The 18,958-nt window shown below is 44.5% G+C and overlaps 2 protein-coding genes across 3 annotated transcripts in view; one reads left to right on the top strand and one right to left on the bottom strand.

Moving 5' to 3' along the window:
• The window catches only part of PLEKHD1 (pleckstrin homology and coiled-coil domain containing D1), a 33,839-nt gene extending 18,443 nt beyond the window's left edge, over positions 1-15,396 (top strand). The window contains exons 5-14 of one of the 2 annotated variants that reach the window (XR_014566295.1): positions 3,527-3,618; positions 5,422-5,474; positions 6,857-6,951; positions 7,553-7,646; positions 8,715-8,896; positions 9,231-9,363; positions 10,621-10,765; positions 10,970-11,119; positions 13,593-14,869; positions 14,908-15,396. Coding sequence is in view for 1 of the 2 variants with exons in the window: in XM_083747388.1 (XP_083603514.1) it covers positions 3,527-3,618; positions 5,422-5,474; positions 6,857-6,951; positions 7,553-7,646; positions 8,715-8,896; positions 9,231-9,363; positions 10,621-10,765; positions 10,970-11,119; positions 13,593-13,747 (1,099 nt within the window). In the remaining variant the exon portion in view is untranslated. Of the gene's footprint in view, positions 1-3,526; positions 3,619-5,421; positions 5,475-6,856; positions 6,952-7,552; positions 7,647-8,714; positions 8,897-9,230; positions 9,364-10,620; positions 10,766-10,969; positions 11,120-13,592; positions 14,875-14,907 lie in introns of those variants that run through there. The other variant, XM_083747388.1, reaches the window with a different exon arrangement.
• SLC10A1 (solute carrier family 10 member 1) overlaps positions 1-18,958 on the bottom strand; it is a 322,488-nt gene that overhangs the window by 170,392 nt on the left and 133,138 nt on the right.

Raw genomic sequence — 18,958 nt, 5'->3', positions numbered from 1 at the left:
TGAGAATGAAGAGCTTGCCTGCCCGTCTCCTCAGCCCAGCCACAAGGAGAAATTTTGATGCCTTTGCTTCAGTTTTACTTTAACCAGAATTCAGCATTTTGTTCAACCTCTCAGCTGTGGTTAAGATTAGCTGCAGTTTGTTTAAACAAGCCATCTCCTGAAACTATAGTTTGAAGTTGTCTTGTTTCAAACAAACCATACACAGTGTTAACCGGTGTGGTTTACGCGAAAAAGAGAAGCAAAAACTCCCAAACTCCTTGCAACTCCACCAGAGGAGGGGAGGGAAGAACATGCAAGCCTGATGGAGCTTGCAGCAGTTTGCTCTCATCACGCTAAACTACAATTTAGTGGGGAGATTTGGGGCTGGGATCAAGTGGAAATTGGTTATGGCAACTGAAGTGGAGGGATTTTCTGAGGGGTAGGCAGGGAATAACAGCCCTGGAAAGGGGAATGGGAATTGTGGGTACCTTCAGGTTACAGACTCCTCTAACCCAGAAATAGTGCTTCAGGTTAAGAACTTTGCTTCAGGATAAGAACAGAAATTGTACTCCGGCAGCAGCAGGAGGCCCCTTTAGCTAAAGTGGTGCTTCTGGTTAAGAACAGTTTCAGGTTAAGAATGGACCTCCAGAACGAATTAAGTACTTAACCTGAGGTACCACTGTATATCCAGCCAGAGTTAAGAACTTAGACACACATCCCTAATTCTCCCAGTGAAATCAATGGCATTTAAAGGTACCTAACTCTGTCTGGATTGGGCTTTGACTCTGAGAACGAAAGCTGCTTTCTCCAGGTACCACTGCATCATCAAGTCCCAGATTTCGTAACTTCCTAGTAGGCACATTGTACTGACAAGCAGAACAGTACATTTAAGACTAGGGAACTTTACAAAGTGGCCTCTGTACTTAGGTTACCGTGTCCAGGAGGGTTTATTATGGCACTTACTACTGTGGTTCTGTGGCCAGGAGATGAGGTCCCTTCCCTCCTAATCTAGATGCAGGCAACTAGGACCATAGATGCATTTCAAGAAGATGAATCTCATTATGTTCTTCTCATCAGCAATAATGCAGCTCCCCAAAGTTCTACAAAGAAGTCTGTTACTCCAAAATTCTTACCCTGCTTTTGCACACCTGTAATATTCAGCAAGCATGTGGTGTTTTTTTTTAACTAAGGATGCAAACCTTTGCACACTCAGGTGTACATTCAGTGAGTCTAGTGCATAAACATAAGAAGGACTGAGCTGCACACTTGCAATCCTATATTGATTTAGGTGCATTTTAAATTGTTTCAGTGGGCATAGGGACCCTACACTGAGCATGGAACTGGACTGCAAGTGCTTGTCCTCCTGACCTTCATGCTGTGTTTCACATAATGAAAGGGGAAGCTCTTTCCATCTCCGAGAAGTAAGCAAGGCAAGGGCTACAGTGGGAGGCACTCCCAAAACAGATGGGGAACTTTTAGAGCCCTATAATCGTCAGCTAAGCTGCTTAAGTTTTGCTGTTTGCTCCATACCAGCAGTTTATATCCAGCTAGAAAGATTTTATTTCATTGAAGCTTACAGGGAACAATTTAAAAAAAATAAAACCCTTTTCACCCACCAGGGTTTATTCTAGGTTTTGTGTGTGTACTCATACTGCGGAAGCAAGGTCACAATAGCAATAGCAGGACGAAGCACATAATAACTTTTCATAAAAGGCACTTATGCATCAGACATAGCACTGGCCATCTATGCAGCAGTCCTAAGCAGCTTTCTTGGCGGGTGTGACTGAAACGGAAAACTGGCTTGTGAGTGAACATGCACCGGATTGTTCTGCCAGTGGCTGCAAGCGTGAGTTTCCAGCCGTTCCATATTGACCTGGGACCCATTATCCCAGAGATAATAAACAATGGGCGGCTGGCAAAATCTCAAGTGGACTTGCACGACATCCCATTCCTCTCGTTTGTCCTGCAGACACACTGATTTGCAGGATCCCCCAGCCCCACCACAGCCGATTTTAGGGGTGCACATGGAACTGCAGTTCATTGTTGTATGAATGAATGTCTGCCCCACTCACTCCTGGACATTATTGGATTTCCTCTGATGCACTTTTAAATGGCTGGCTCACCCCTTGCATGTGCAAATGAAACCCCTTGCTTCATGGACTGCTACAGAACTTTCTCAGACCCCAACCTCCATTTCCCCTTCCCCTCTTTAGGGGACTTGCCTCACCCCTAAATTTATGAACCATGAAGTATGCCATCAAGCCAGCCTGGCTTCCAGCCTTCAGGCTGATAATTCGTTCCGGAGGTCCGTTCTTAACCTGAGACTGTTCTTAACCTGAAGCACCACTTTAGCTAATGGGGCCTCCCGCTACGCTGCCAGAGCACGATTTCTGTTCTCATCCTGAAGCAAAGTTCTTAACCCAAGGTACTATTTCTGGGTTAGCGGACTCTGTAACCTGAAGCGTATGTAACCCGAGGTACCACTGTAACAATCTAGATTGCTGCTTGCATAATCCTTGCTGCAGAAGCAAAATCACCGAAGAGCACCTTTGCTGCCCAGAGGAGTTTAAAATAGCTCTGAGGAATTGCTCCACCAGTCATGCAGTTGTTTTGTTAGGAGAGAAGCAGAGAGCCCGTGGCCGTGAAGGTCAAGGAGCATTTTGAAAAATGTGGGCTTCGCAAGCAAACTGGCCATCCGTAGCAGAGCAGGCACGTCCATTTTGCTCTCTGCGTGGCAATCTCAGTCCAGGGACCTCAGATATAGGGAGGGACGGCATTCATCTAGTTCAGGGAATGCTTCCAGCATTGGGGGCTGCATTCCCTGTTGGGCAACCTTTGGGTGGGGAGCACATGCCGGGGGGTGCAGAGAAAAAATCTGGCCAAGCAGCAGGTGTGTATTATTATTATTATTATTATTATTATTATTATTATTATTATTATTTATATACTGCCCTATACCCGGGGGTCTCAGGGTGGTTCACCTTGCCCAGTTTTAATTCAAATTATTAATCAATCCTGAGCTCTGGATCCATCTGTTGCGCTGAAATCTGGGTGTGGTCCCGGCCCACATCCAGGCTTGGGGGTTCACGTTTCCAGCCTTTCAGGATGTAGAATCTGCCTGTGGATGGAAATCGGGAGGGTTGTGATTTGTGGGACACTAGGGGAGAGTTTTGGAGCTACGAGAGCCACAGAAAGCCTAGGAAATTGAAAGAGATGGTTAAAAGGACTTGATGAATTACTTCGGCCCCAAGCTTTTATTGCCATTTTGTTCTCTGGAGAGAAATGAGTTTCCTGATCCATCGTCGTGTTGGCGATTTGTTTTCATTATCTCCAACTGGTAGCCTATCTGTTCAGGTTAATGTACTTGGGGAACAGGCTGGCCACGCTCGCCATTTTTTAACAGGCCATCTCTCTCCCTCTCTGTTCAGTGTTTGTGAAGAGGTTCTTCTGCTTTCACAGCCACAGGGAGAGGGGAGAATGCAAACTTGACAGCAGGCTGTTCTTTAAAAGGAGCTATTTCCATCCTTTCATTTGTTCTTTTCTTCAGGACCTGGAGAAACGCTCAGCTGGGAGAAGCCATGATTGAGAGCCTCGAAGCCCAGGGACTCCAGCTGGCCAAGGAGAAGCAGGAGTATTTAGGTTGGAACTAACAGCCGCTAGTCCTCAGGGAGGAATAGCGTATCAGCAGCACAAATCAGTATACGATTAATGCATTGTATCATTTGTAGAGCGACATCAATGTACAGTGTGCTTTATAACATGTTGTTGGGGTGTGTGTGACAGGTGTAATGACCTCCCCCCTCCCCCATATGCAGCATCCCAGGTGCCTACCTTCTTTCTGTAATGGTGGCTGAGTTAACAGTTCTGCCTGTGTACCTTCAAGACCTCATCACCAGTGACCTCAATTAAGCAGCATGTTCTACTAAGCTATTACAGCAGACAAAAATAAAGCAGAGTTAATGAGTGCCTTGGGAGTGCAGGCCGTTCCTAGGTTCAAAGATATTCGTTTGATGTTGTGATGGAAGCTTCCAAGTTAATGTGACTGGGGGGGGGGCATTTTCAGGAGAACATTTCCCGTTCCTGTCGTAGCCTGACACCTGCCCATCGAGATCAAGTAGGGAAGGCCTTTGCGGTGCCCCTCCTATGTCAAAGCACAGGGACAGAGCATTCCAGACTATAGGAAGACAGCATCATTTATGCAGGGTAAATTATGCAAATGTAACTAATCTCTAGCCCAAACTCTGTTCGGGAGTGGAGCTACTACTGACAGATGTGGGACAGTTTGACTTTCACCACCTTTTTGGCAGTGTAACTTCTGGGTTGCAAGGTCACATATGTCTGAGTGACTGGAGTTTGGAATGGGGCGGTGGTAATAATAATAATAATAAATAATAATAATAATAATAATAATAATAATAATAATAATAATAATATAACTCATACCCCACCCATCTGACTGGGTTGCCTCAACTACCCTGGGCAGTTTCCAACAGAATATTAAAAACTTCCTTTACCTCTCCCAGAAGGCCTCTTCTTTAGGGATTCACCCTGGATTAGTCGGCTTGGGCTGAACCCTGACTGAGCCCGCATGCGGGACTTATACCAGCATATCTTTGGCCAGGCATCCCCAAACTCGGCCCTCCAGATGTTTTTGGGACTACAACTCCCATCATCCCTGACCACTGGTCCTGTTAGCTAGGGATGATGGGAATTGTAGTCCCAAAACATCTGGAGGGCCGAGTTTGGGGGTGCCTGTCTTTAGCTGACGGAGGATGGGGGACTGGTATAGTCCAGGCTTAGCCAGCTCAACCATCTATCCCATCCTGGCAAATCTTGGGTTTGGATTGCTGAGGCCAGTTGGGGTAAGGGGCTGGGCTTTCTGAGTGGTGAATTAATAGACTGGAATCAGGCAATGGGAAATTTAAGCACCTCCCACCCACTTGTTCTCATGCAAATCTCACCCTGAAATATTTGCATGGGAGCTGGGAACACTGTGCTGTTGTTTCACAGTGCGTGCTTCCTCCCCCAAGTGTATGAACACAGTCAAAGCCCCTTAAGGACTAGGAGTGAGCCTTTTCACTGCTTTGCTGCTGACCTTGTTCAGTGTGTACTCTTTTTAACCATCCGTTAAATGAAGGCAGTGATGCCATCCTACTCGATGAGAGGAGTTGTAAATCTAGGTACATTAGTAGACAATGACCCCCTTGGAAGGAAGGCACTAAAGGCTGAACAAGTTGTTGTTGTCATTTATAATTCATTTGGCAGGAGACTGGTGGGAGACGAGAACACATGAAAGCAGTCTCATCATAGTAAATTCAAATAATCACAGCACAATATGCAAGAAGCGAGGTTCTCGCTGTGCTGTGTTTCAAGGTCCATGCAATTTCTGTCCAACTGTCTTAAGCAATTTGCTTCCATTCACTTTTCCCTGTCTGTTTGCAGATAAACTGATGGAAGAGACGGAAGAGCTGTGTCTACAGAGGGAGCAGAGAGAGGTTTATTCTCCTTTTAACTTTCTGACTTTGTTTATTGACAACATGCGTAAGAGCAAGACTTCCATTTAATGCAATAGAAACAAGTTGCATTTTATGCCCCCCCCCCTCCAGAGGTTTAGAGTGAAGGGCGTCTGGGGTTTTAGGAAAATCTGTGATAATAAAATTATGGGGCAGCTTGGGGTCCAGTGATTGTACAGTATCATGATCTCTTCTTAGGGTGAAGGCAGATGCAACACCTTTAAAGGCTTTCCTGGAAGCACACCAACTTCATTCTATCTAAATATAGATAGAATACTGGGGGGGGGGGGGGGGGAGAATAGTTCTGCAAGTTTTGAAGCACTAGCTGCTATTCACACCATGCCTCATCATTGCATCAATAAATTTTCCCCAGATCAGTTTGCACGTCACAAATGATTATTGATAGTAATAGGCAATAAAAATACAAGAATGTTGTTCATATAGTGCTTCAATGTTTTATTTTTTTTTTTTTTAAAGTGGTCATCCTGGGCAAACCTTGATGGCATCTCTTTAAAGCAGGGGTGGGGAGCCTGTGGTGCTTCAGCTATTGCTGGACTGCAGCTCCCAGTCATCCCTCCCTGACCATTGGGCATGCTGTTTGGGGCTGAGAGAGTCAGGCAGCAGCTGGAAAACCACAGGTTTACCCTCCTTTCCTAAAATTCTCTGTGGAGAGCACTTCCATATTGGAAATTATAATATGGTTGTCCCTACTGATCACTGAACGCATGGATTTGTATTGTGCATTTGTTGCTGCATATGCACACATTGGCTGCATTCTCGCTTTACCCTTAGTCATAGTTTAACTATAGTTTGTTAAATAAACTAGATTAAATCTTGCACACAGGCAAAGGAACTGTTGCTTTATTTCACCCTGTGTTGGTTTTGTTTTCAAAATGCTCTAGCCTTGCAGCTCTGTAGCCTGGCAGTCATCTGGGGTGAGGAACCAGAACATGCCAGGATAGTGGGTGTAGACACACAGAGAAACTAAAGTTAACTCACCCCTAAATTTGTAAGCCATCTTTAAACCACGGTTTCATGTTCTGGTTTGTTGGCTACAAACAAACCATAGTTAGCTGACCAGAGTAGGTCTAGTTATAGTTCAGTTTCACAAACTATGGCTTAGCTTCATTGATAACCAGGCCACGGTGAAAGTGTGATTTGCTATTACCCCCTTCTGTGTGTTTGCATACAGCAAACGTTGTGTGACGATACCTGTGCAAGGTTTGTGTTCTCTTCTATATGGAAGTGTTTTCCACAGATACACTTGTCATGTTTTCCACATGTTTTCCACATGACACAGTATGAGATAAGGAACTTTGCAGCCTTTGGGGCATTCCATGTACCTCCTCCTCTTCTCTTTTAAGGCTCTGGAGCACCTCAACCAAGTACTGGAGGCCGAGAAGCAGCAGTTTGAGGAGGTGGTGCAAGATTTGCGAGTGGAGCAAGAGCAGATTAAACGGTAATAGTACCTAAACTCTGAAGTGGCCTGGTGAAAAAGTGGGTCCTTCCATTGGCAGCTAGGGGTGATTATCTTGAGGGAATGGCCACCTTAGCAAGCCCTCACTGAAAGCCCTTATTTCCTGGTACATCCCATTGCTTCTTAACTATCCTTGTGTCCCCCACTGGCCTAGTTCTTGTACATTGACCTCCATATAATATCAATACATGTATTCTCCTCCTTTGGCAATTTGGGCTCCTCTTTTGGATATGGCCTTCTATACTGTGAACCTTCTTGTGCTCAGAATGACTTTCCTAATCTGAAGTTAATAAGCCTTAAATTTTGCTATTCTTTCAAGCAGCATTTTTACCAGACGCTGTCTTTCGGCACACAGCTGCAAAATGTTTATCAAATTCTAGTAATAGTTACCTTAGTGCTGTCATGGTGAACGTGCAACTTGCAAGGCTGTTTCTTGCAAAGCCGGGCCCACCTGCCCAGACCCCCCCCCACCAGCTGTGCTGACCAAGGTTGATGGGAGTTGTAGTCCCAAACATTTGGAGGGCACTAGGTTGGCGAAGGCTGCACGAATCAAAATTTCTTCCCCCAACTGGTTGTTTTCCAGGGAGCTGGAGATGACTGCCCAGTCCCTCAAAGGAGTGGAGGAGGAAAAGAAAGGACTCCGAAACCTGACAGAGACATTGCAGAAGACCCTGGAAGTAGGTGTCTTACTTTCCACCTCTCTCCAGATTGCTGCCTTTAAGATCTAGCAACTGTTTTCCATAGAAATCATTTCAGAATGAGTTTTTAATCTATACAGTAAGAACTAAAATCTTAAGGCTTCAAGGAAAAATGTTTTGCTCATAGCACAATTCCCTTATTCATGGCAGGGATGTTTTAGGAGATTGTACAATGGGCTCCTGGGCTTTTTGCAATAGATTTTGTGACTCACACGTTAATACCCAGTTTTCATTTCCTGAACCAATACATGAACCAAAACTCTTTGAACATTTCATTCCTTGAAATGTTGCACTTCTCTGAATTTTGGAATGCTGCTTACCAATCACAAAAAGCATTCCAAAGTGTGTATACTTGGCAAAATTGCATTATTTTAGGAGAAATGTACTTGAAAATGTGTATGAATTTTGAATTCTTCATTTTTAAAAACCACAGAGATGTGGAAATGGGAAGAACGGATGTCAAGACTGGGAAAAAATAGAAATAGACACTGAAATCAACAAAATCGTCCATCAACAAATTAATTATACCTCCTGGTATAATTGTCTTGGAAAGTCACTCTCAGAATTATGAGTTTTTTTTGTTCACATGATACATTTCCCATGTAATCTCAAGGGTTGCCTGCCTAAATGCTGAATTATGCTGGTCAAGTTTCTTCTGTTACTGAGATGCAGTGATGAGAAAGGGTCAAGCTGCAAAGTTTCTATTTAATGAGGGTGTGTTTAAAGTTTCTATTTATCGAGGGTGTGTTTAAAGGACTGCTATCAAGGGAAATGTAGCAACTCTACTTTTCATAGGTTTTCCAAGTGGTTTTCCATATGCCCTGCCATTTTCCCCAGGAAAACCTGCTCTTTCCTGCTGAATCAGAGAAAACGTCCATCCACGGAAAACCCAATTGATGTTTGCCCCGATTCAGCGGTAAAGAGCAGATTTCCCCAGGGGAGAGTGGCAGGGAAAGAGCAAGTGTGGACGAGCCCCCTATGTGAACAGAAAGTTTGTTTGAATTATTGTAAGGGGTAACCAATCCAACCTGTTTGTGTGGTTTGAAGGCGCTCTCCCTGGAAAAGCAACGGACTCTGGAAATGCTGGAAGAGAACCAGAGCGAGTTGCAGCCCCCGACCAGCCCTAGCTGTGAGCAACCTGATGCTGCCGGGGGTCTGCAGAGCAGCTTGCACCAGATCGAGGAGAAAATGCACCAGCTGCTGGAGGAGAAACTCCTGGCTGAGAAAAGGTGAGGGGGGGGGAGGAGAGTCTTCCAAACAGACAGGATTCCCTGTTTGCAACCTGGTTGAAAGAAGTGGGCGACTTGGCATCTGTGGCTTTTTGTATCCATTCCTCCCTTGACTCTGTGGCTCCTGCCATCTTGTGTCATCCCACGGGCAGGAAAGGGAGTGGGGAAATGGGGGCAGAGGAGGGAATGGGCCAAAGAGGAGCCACTTCTGTTGTGTGGAAGGATTTGAAGGTATAGAGTCAATCTGTGGGTTGCAACCTGGCAACTCTAGAAACACAAAAGAGGCAGAGGAATGAGGACAACGGCTGAATGTGTCTCTGGTGCTGCTTTGCAGGATGAAGGATAATGAAGAACGCTCCCGAGCTTTAGAGGAAGAGCGGGAGTTCTACTCTTCCCAGTCGCAGGCCTTGCAGAATTCGCTCTCAGAGCTGACCGCTGAGAAGCAGCAAACCGAGCGAGATCTCAAGGTACTGATAGCTGGGGATTCAGTTCAATCTGATTCAGCTTGCAATTCAAGGGGACTCTACCTAATTTGCCCTTTCCCAAACCATACGAGAACTGGAACACAGCCATCCTGTGAGCCATTCAGAGAAGTTACACTTCCATGAATGTTGCAATCCCAAGTAATGTGACAAAAATGCATATACTGAGCCAAAGCAAAATGCATATATTAGTGAAAATGACATTAAAAATGCATTATATTTGGGGGAATTGCTTTGCAAATATGTGTATATTGGGCAAAATTGTAGAAATTTGTACTTAAATGCTGATAAATGTTCATCAGGACTTTTTGAAAATAATGTGGAAATCTGCATAACTGAGCTTAAGATTGGAAAAATGGGAAACTGAGAGAATCTGAAATTGACTGATTCACCCATCCCTACTGATAGCATAGAGTTGTACACCAATTTGGCTTCTGCTTTAGGCTCAGCAAACAATCTCATTATCCTTCGCTCTCTGTTGCCAACAGCTGAAGGTATATTCTTTGTTCAAAAAGTTATATGGCCTATTCCTAAACACATAACACATGAACTTCACAATAAAAGCAATATAAAAAAAAGGTATACATTAGGAGCCAAGTAACCTACCCCAAGGCACCAAACGTTATGAAGGACACTCCTCTTTCCTCAAAGGTCTGGCACAATTGCGTTCCTCCGAGTACTTTCACACAGAATGTTGACTGGCATGGCCCAAAAAACATATTTTAAATAGATAAATACATACCCTAGATGAACAACTTATATACAGTGGTACCTTGGGTTACATATGCTTCAGGTTACATAAACTTCAGGTTACAGACCTCGCTAACCCAGAAATAGTACCTTGGGTTAAGAACTTTGCTTCAGGATGAGAACAGAAATCGTGCTCCAGCAGCGCGGCAGCAGCACAAGACCCCATTAGCTAAAGTGGTGCTTCAGGTTAAGAACGGACCTCCGGAACGAATTAAGTACTTACCACTGTAATACAATCCATACCATAATTAAATAAATTATGCCTGAAGTGGGTCACAGCATACAAGTTCCCAGATGTGCCTTAGAAGAGGACAGGGAAAGAGAGAGAGAGAGAGAGAGCGCAAAAGGAAGGAAGGAAGGAAGGAAGGAAGGAAGGAAGGAAGGAAGGAAGGAAGGAAGTCCTTGCTTACGTTTGTCTTTTGGTGTTTTGTTTCTTTCCCTGGGTTATTTTTATTGGTTGGTTGAGGGCTGCCTGATTTCCTTCCTGCTCAGGCAGAGGTGAAGGTTCGCATGGACCTGGAGAAGCGTTTACAGGAGGCTGAGGAGGCCCTGCAGAGCCTGGAGCAAGGCCTGAACTGCAAGCACCGTAACAAAGAGAAGGAGGAAAAAATGAAAGCCGACGTCAGCAATCTGAAAAGTAAGCAAGCCATAATTTATCTTGCCTTCCCCAACACGACCGGTGCCATCACTCCAAAAATCCAGATGAACAATTGAAAGCAGAAGCCTACTGTTGATCCTCGTCAGCCGGAACTGAATCTCCTCAAGGAGATTTTCCAAAATCTGAACTGAGCCTGCCTAAGGCACATCTTAACTGGCTCCCTTGGGTGTCTCTTCCCTGCAGAATTCTTTGAAGAGTGCATCCGGAACGCTGAATTGGAAGCCAAGATGCCCGTGATCATGAAGAACTCTGTGTACCTCCACAAGGCGGCCACTCGCAGGATAAAAAGCTGCCGTTTCCATCGCAGGAGATCCAGCAACTCCTGGCTCGACTGTAGGTGCTATTCCCCATATTCTCCTATGGCCTTTGGGGTGCCAGGGCAGGTTTTGCAGGATCCCTGCCTTGCAACACTTGGATGCAGTTGCTAAGACCAGCTCTGACCCCCCTTCCCTTGCATGCTCTGTGACATACACATCACGCTCTGGTTCTGATGGGCCTGTGAGCCCCTGTGGCTGAGTGAGTTTGTAGCACCCTGCTTGTGGTTAACGCTTAGCTGGAATGAAATATTCAACGCAGCAATAGAGAAATTAAAATAATAATTTATTTGTCAGACAAATAAATGAGAGGCTCAGTGGTATATGGTTACCAAGCTCTGGCCTGGCCTCTTGCCATCCTGGCCAGCACTTATATTCCCTTAATCCAGCCCCCTTTGCTCCTCCTGTGGCTGCCTCTGTCCAATCAGCCTGGTTGAAATTCCTATTGGCTGTTTGGTAGAACCAATCACAAAAGATACACCCACAAAAGATACACCCACTTCCTTGCCCTTATAAGGGAGACAAAGAGCTATATATGTGACAAATAAGTAATAATATATCTTACATGGAATCTTAATTACCAGCTCACCTCTTGCCCTCCTTGCCCTATTGCCTTCTAAAACAAATGTTTAATCTTACATTTTTATGTTCAACAGATGTCAAGGATCTTGAGTTTCACATCAATATTGAAAGATTTCCTTCATTTGAAAGTTTCTAAACAAATGCCTGACAACCATATATATCAAGAGTGCTTGGATGGCGTCTTCTGTCTAGCAGGGGGGCTAGGCTGGTGGCTGACTTAATTTCAGGATAAATACAACTCTTACAACCATATGAAATAAGAATCTAGCATTCCTTAAATCCTTTGCATAATTACATTTAAGCCAATATATTTAAGCTAATATATTTTATTCATTTATCATAGGTAGCCTTTTAAAAGAATAAAGCCTTTGTAAAGTAAAAAGGAACTCAGTAAAAAACAGCTTTTAAAAAGAAGCCTCTTCAGTTTACACCTCCCCCCTTTCCCCCTCCTTTCCCAGCCAGCTAGATGCTTCTCCCATTAGCTCTTCCCAACAGCTTTTTAACTCTCTCAGTTTAAGAAAGAAACAGCTTTAGAAAATTTCCCAAAAATGCTCTTTTTTCTTCTAGCCAAGCCAGTTGCCTTTTTCACTGCTCTTGGCCTTTCAACCTTAGAAAGAAGATCTGGCTCATTTTACTGGGAGGCACATTGGTATTATTTTACTATTTACCCTTGCCTTTAATTGTGTTTTCTCAGTCTGCAAGGGCAGCATATGTAATTCTCCCTTTTTATGACTTTGAGAATTGTTTTTCTGCTATAAATCAATGGGGCCCCCTTGTCTTAGGAGAAAAACCTCTTGCCAAGGTTCTTTCTGCCTGGCATGAAACATTTGAAAATCCTTTTTTTTAAGCTCATTTTTAAATACAAGCCTTGATAAAATATAGAAGCTCTGATAAAAAATGCAGGCTTATGACTAGATGCCTCAAGTTGACCTTTCTTCTTTGACCTTTGCACTGAATTATATGCATACAATGAGGTCTCAAGGCCACACTCCCGCTTGTCCCTTGCCTAGAAAACATCAGTCCAAGAGGTTTTCTGCTTGTCTTGGTCTTCCTAGGCATGTGTCTGAGCAGTTTTTTGTGTGTCCCACTGCTTTCCCCAGGAAAACCCACTGCTTATAACTGAATTGGAACAAATTTGTCATAGGAACATTCAGAATACATTCAGAATAAAAAGGCCAGTGCGATCTCATCGCCATTTCAACAGTACAGTCATTTGCCAAAGGGAAGAAGAGGCGAGCAATCTGTTTTATCTTTGTGGGTCTCCAGCAAGGGCAGGATCCTGTAGCATACTTCGGCGACAAAAAATCAAATAGAGGAACTTAGCTACTGTCTTGGTGAGCTCCTGGTCTCTCCCCTGTAATAAGAAGTGTATAACCTCTGTCTCTGGTTTCCATGTTGGAATACATAGATGGTCTAAAAAATATTGGCGGAGATCATCATACATTTTACATTTAAGGGCCATGTGAGCTAGAGTTTCCACCAGGTGGGATCCTATCTCCATCTGCCATACCCGCAAACCTACCCCAAAGGAGGTTAGAAGGATTAGAATGGAACCTAGCCAGCGAAAAAGCCCTTCTTTCTGAAACAAAAATTGTAAATAATTACGGTTAAATTCCTGCGCCCAAGCGTATCGAAAATAAAGAGGGGAACATGTTTTTTCTGCAGCTGAGATTAGTTTGTCAGTCTTCAGAAAAACCGATTGATGTTTGTTCTGATTCAGCAGTAAACAGCAGGTTTACCCTGGGGAAAGTGGCAGGATGAGCAGTTGTGTGGACGAGCCCTCAGTCATTTCTGCTAAACACCACCTAGGTCAAACTTTATCATAATAGCTTCCAGATTCAACAACCCCATTCCTCGCCTGGTGTGGCTCTCTACCAGCACTAAGTGTTGTGTGCTGTTTTCATTTTCAGTGCGGCAGTCCCAGTCGTTCATGTATTCGGAGGCCGAGAGCATAGAAGACCTGAAGCAAGCAGCCAAGAGGCTGACTCAGGACCAGCACTTCCGGGAGACCATCTATCAGATCATGATATCGCGCCAGAGCTCCTCCTCAGGCAACAAAAATTGAACTTTTGCTCCTTTTCTTGGGAGGGAGAGTCTGAACTCAGCTTGCCACTATTCCACTCGGCCAAAAACCAAATTGTTGCGATGAGGAGGCGAAATTGAGATGCCCGCTGGCAGTGCGCTCTTTCTGAGGGAATGATGGGCGGTGACTAGAACACTCTCCATTGGTGGAGGTTGTGGTTTGCCGCCATTCCTGAGGGGAGAGGAGCCGTTTTGCCAAGCATGTTATGACTTGTCTGCCAGCTGCCCTGTCCCATCAGCTGAGACTCCCAGTTAGATGTGCTTTGTCAATACTCCATAGTTTGCCTCAAATCAAAACCACAGCTTACTCTTAAAGAATGTTTGGCCAAACCTTTCAGACTAGGAGACTAGTTTGACCTCCATTTACACAAGAGGAGAGTCTTTTTTTCAATGTGGTGAGAGGAATGATATTCCTATTCTGCTTCCTTGGGTTTCTGGTTGAATATGCAAGTATGACCAAAACGCTCCTCAGCTTATGTGTAGGCAGTTCCCCTAAGCATAGGGTGACCGCTAAGGAGACAGTTATATGTATTTATTCGGCTTTGGCTGCAAAAACTACATGCTTCTCGTATACCATTTTTGTGCTTCCCACTTCCTCGGAGTGGCAGGGCGTTTCAAGGGCAGCCTTCCACTGAGTTGGTTCTCTTGCAAGGCAAGAGGTCTGAGGACTTAACAGGCTTTTTATAGGGTTTGTTTACAAATTCACAAGCAGGGCAGGGTGGCGGCGGCAGATAGACATTGCTACACTTTTGAAGCTCTTTAAAACAATAGGATACCTTTGTAGCTTTCCCAAGGCTGCGTCTTGCTAGCCAGCGGCAAAATTTACCTCATCTTATTTATTGCCCAAATTCAGGTGGCTCCCTCCCCTCCTGGCTTTCCTCAATAAACACACAGTATTAGCATCTGAAACACACTCTGCTGTCGGTGAGACCTGCACATCCCAGCACCTTGGAGCAGCCTCCAGCTATCAGGCAAGCTATCAGCCTAGGCAGATGGTTGTAATATGACTTTGCCCTTTCATAAATCTCTTTTCATAATGTTGTGCTGCTAATCCGTTAAATGCCTCCTGGATTTCTTTCTTTCTTGAAGACAGAGAAGTGTGGTAGTGGGGAGAAGACAGAGAAGTGTGGCAGTGGGGAGAAGACAGAGAAGTGTGGTAGTGGTGTGTCACACTCATTTGCACATGCAAGAAGTTGAAGGCAGGCCAAATTCTGGATTCCACTCCTGTATGGAGCCAGTACGGTGTAATGGTTAGAGTGTTGGACCTATGACCTGGGAGACCAGAGTTTGGATCCCCACTCAGCCGGGAAGCTCACTAGGCCAGCCACCATCTCTTAGCCTAACCTACCTCACAGGGTGGCTGTGAGGATGAAACGGGTAGGAGGAAAACCATGTCACACCACCTTGAGCTACTTGGAAGAAAAAAGTGGTATATAAATGTAAAAATAAGTAAGTATGTAATTGCCACTAGCTTTTTACAGAAACTTTGCTCAAAGACAGTGAAAAATTCCTGTGATTATGCCCTTTCAAAGGTTTTAGTGGCTTGTGTGCAGCCAGTGGTCAATTGTGGTGACTGAGTTGCACAACTACTGGCCTCAACTTGCACTACTGCTGTTGGTGTCTGTGGCAAGGAAGGCGTTCTGCAAGGAGGCCTGACCCAAAAGCTTGCTGACACAAACCTCAATAGTTTCCTTGTTTCCTTATCTAACAAAAGTAAAAAATAAAAATGGAGGGTCTAGGGCCATTGGTTCCCAATTTGATTTTTAAGAAGGGCAATTCAAAAATGAGTTATTAATCGTTAATAGCCTTTTAGGCTTTCTCCACATGAATAGGGCTTCACTTTTTGAATAATAAGAATTATATGTCATTGGGGGGGGAATCAGGATTTTAGAGATGCTTAGGTGGGGCATGGCCTAAAAAAGGTTGGGAACCACTGGTCTAGGGGAAGATAATAAGAGCTGTTTGACACTGGAAACAGACTACATTGGGCTCTCCTTCCTTGCAGGTTTTTAAGCAGCGGTTGTATATCCACCTGTCATGGATGCTTTAGTTGAGATTTCTGCATTGAGGGGGTTGGACTAGATGACCCTCAGTGTCCCTATCAACTCCTCAATTGTATAATTTTGAATTAAATCAATCCCAGCCACAAGTTACTATCGAGTTACTGTATTGGAGGAGCATGGGCTCCCTCTAGTGGCCCTTGGTAGCAATGCAATTGCGACGAGACAGACTTGGTTTCATTTATAACCCACCTTTTCCTCCCAAGAGCTCATGGTTCTTCCCCTCTACTCATGTACCGTAATCCCCACGACAGCCCCTAAGGTAGGCAGGGACTGGTCCAGGCCCTAGTCTGACACACTAACCACTTCCCCACTCTGGTTCCAGCTGTAAATTAGTAACTAATAAATAACAGATGGAGTTGTTCCATAAGAACCAAGAAACACAGCCACCTCAATACCTGTGAGGGATTTCCCTTCCCTTCCATTGTTTCTCACCTGTGTGAGATGTTATTTCCCCCCAAGCTCATCCTTACTTGAAATAGAATATGTGTCCAGTCTACTAAGCTATTATACATCAGGGGGAGGGCATCTTTTTCAACCTGAGAGCTGCATTTGTGGTAGCCGGGGCCAGAGGCAAAAGTAGGAGGAGCAATGAATGCAAATTTACCTTTGTACTCTCATACGCCCCATATCCTTTTGTCTGTCTGTTCAACATTCGGCTCCTGAGCCCCAGGCCTGCTTGAATGCTGTTTGCCCCTCCTTGCTCCTCCCTCCGCCGACAGCCATTCCCTCTTATGTTTCCTGGTTTGCAGAAACTGTGATTACCGCTAACCCTAATTAGAAAGCAAGGTTTGAACTGGGTTCTGGTTTGAAGGTCAGCTGTGGTCCGTGATGACCCCAGTTTACCTAGTTTATTTATTTTATATTTATTTATTTATTGGTTTTTGTAGGCTGCCCCTTTGTCACAATATCTCAGGGCAGTTCACAAAACACAAAGTAGTTTCAAGGTCTTGCCAAAGTGTGGTTACTGTGTACAGGGAAGTGAAGGTGGGAGTTGCTGCATATAAAGTGGAGGAGGAGGAGGATGATTCGATATCCCGCTTTATCACTCCCCTTAAGGAGCCTCAAAGCAGCTAACAATCTCCTTTCCCTTCCTCCCCCACAACAAACACTCTGTGAGGTGAGTGGGGCTGAGAGACTTCAAAGAAGTGTGACTGGCCCAAGGTCACCCAGCAGCTGCATGTGGAGGAGCGGAGACGAGAACCCGGTTCACCAGATTACAAGTCCACCGCTCTTAACCACTACACCACACTGGCTCCCTACACCACACATGGTCCTGAAATCTAACCTGGACCATTAATATTTGAGACATTCTTTGTTTGGTCTGGTTTAGTTTTCAGATTACATGAATGACATGCGCACGCACGCACACACCTCTATTTGGGAACTTAGGTTCTGCAACAGTTTCACCGTTTTGATTCCACTTTCCTTTGGCTTATTGCCTAATGGCAAAGCTAACCAAGTGATGTAACCGTCTCCTGAATTGTGGCACTTATGAAAAGACATGCATTCATTTTCAGTTTTAACATCTGGAATGGGGGACATGGGCAAATCATTTATAGCATCTAAGAGTGAGGGGAATAAAGAGTCATGGCTCCATGGTATAGCACAGGGGTCAGCAAACCTTTCGAGCAAGGGGCCAGTCCACTGTCCCTCAGACCTTGTGGGGGGCCGGACTATATTTTGGAGGGGGTGGGAATGAACAAATTCCTATGCCCCACAAATAACCCAGAGATGCATTTTAAATAAAAGGACACATTCTACTCATGTAAAAACATGCTGACTCCCGGACTGTCCGCGGGCCGAATTTAGAAGGTGATTGGGCCGCATCAGGCCCACGGGCCTTAGTTTGCCTACCCATGGTATAGCCCATGTTTTCCCCGGGATAGGTCCAAGTAGGGCTGCCTGGAGGAGATTCACAAAGCTGACTCTGGACTCAGCTAGATTGGTAAAGAAAAAGTGTTATATAACCCTGTGACACCAGATGGCACTGTGGAGTCCCATCTTTCCCTTCCATATACCCCTGTATGAGTTTGCAACGCGTTTAACTGAATCGCTTCTTTGACATGTCTAGATCCAGCCTCAGTATAAGACAACTTCCTCTGTTTCTAGAGTAAATGTGGAATTATTTAATATCAGCCCAACCAAGGTATACTCAGGAGCGTAGGTTTTTACCGTACAGTGTTTATTTTGTGACAAATGAAGTAACAGTATTGTCAAGCACAGAGTGGCTCAGTTGATCCTGGTGTGATATTGCCGTATGTGAAGCTAATAATCTCACCAAGTATTTGGAAATGAATTAAAAGTTGTCTGATTTATCCATGAAAAATGGTGCTGTGTTGTTGTTTTCGTTCAGTGTTTCCCCTAAGTTTTCCTTTCCCCAATGCTATTTTCAGATGGAAAATACAGTCATGTTGGAATTCTGGTAATTCCCCATTATTCACTTGAATATATCTGGGATTGTTGGCACAATACACTTGGACTCCCATCTCACCTGTTGGACTTTGATGGCAAGGTAATCAGGGGTCAGCAAACTTTTTCAACAGGGGGCCGGTCCACTGTCCCTCAGACCTTGTGGTGGGCCGGACTATATTTTGAAAAAAAAAAATGAACACATTCCTGTGCCCCACAAATAACCCAGAAATGCATTTTAAATAAAAGCACACATTCTACTCATGTAAAAACACCAGGCAGGCCCCACAAATAACCCAGAGATGCAGTTTAAATAAAAGAACACATTCTACTCATGTAAAAATACGCTGATTCCTGGACCGTCCATGGGCCGGATTGAGAAGGTGATTGGGCCGCATCAGATCCACAGGCCTTAGTTTGCCTACCCATGTAATATATGAAGCAAGGTAATGCATCATTGTTAGAAAAGACCGGATCAAGACTCATTATCTGAACAGAGACCCATAACTGTGGGATTTCTTTGAGCCTCGAATAAGAGACTGGCTCCAGATTTCAAGGTAGTAGAAAGCTAGATTTTTAAATTTTATTTTACTATCTCTTCAGTGCATAGGATGGCCTAAAAGTTCCAAGGTTTGTGTCTTCATGCAGCTTCTAGTTGACCTGTGAGGCTTTTATTGGCTTGTAAGTAGTGTGTGGGTCTATCCCAAAGAAACCAGAGTCAT

Source organism: Podarcis gaigeae (assembly GCF_964106915.1).
Source record: "Podarcis gaigeae genome assembly, chromosome: 1".
Classification (NCBI taxonomy): Eukaryota; Metazoa; Chordata; class Lepidosauria; order Squamata; family Lacertidae; genus Podarcis; species Podarcis gaigeae.
This window is presented reverse-complemented; position numbering and strand designations above follow the sequence as displayed.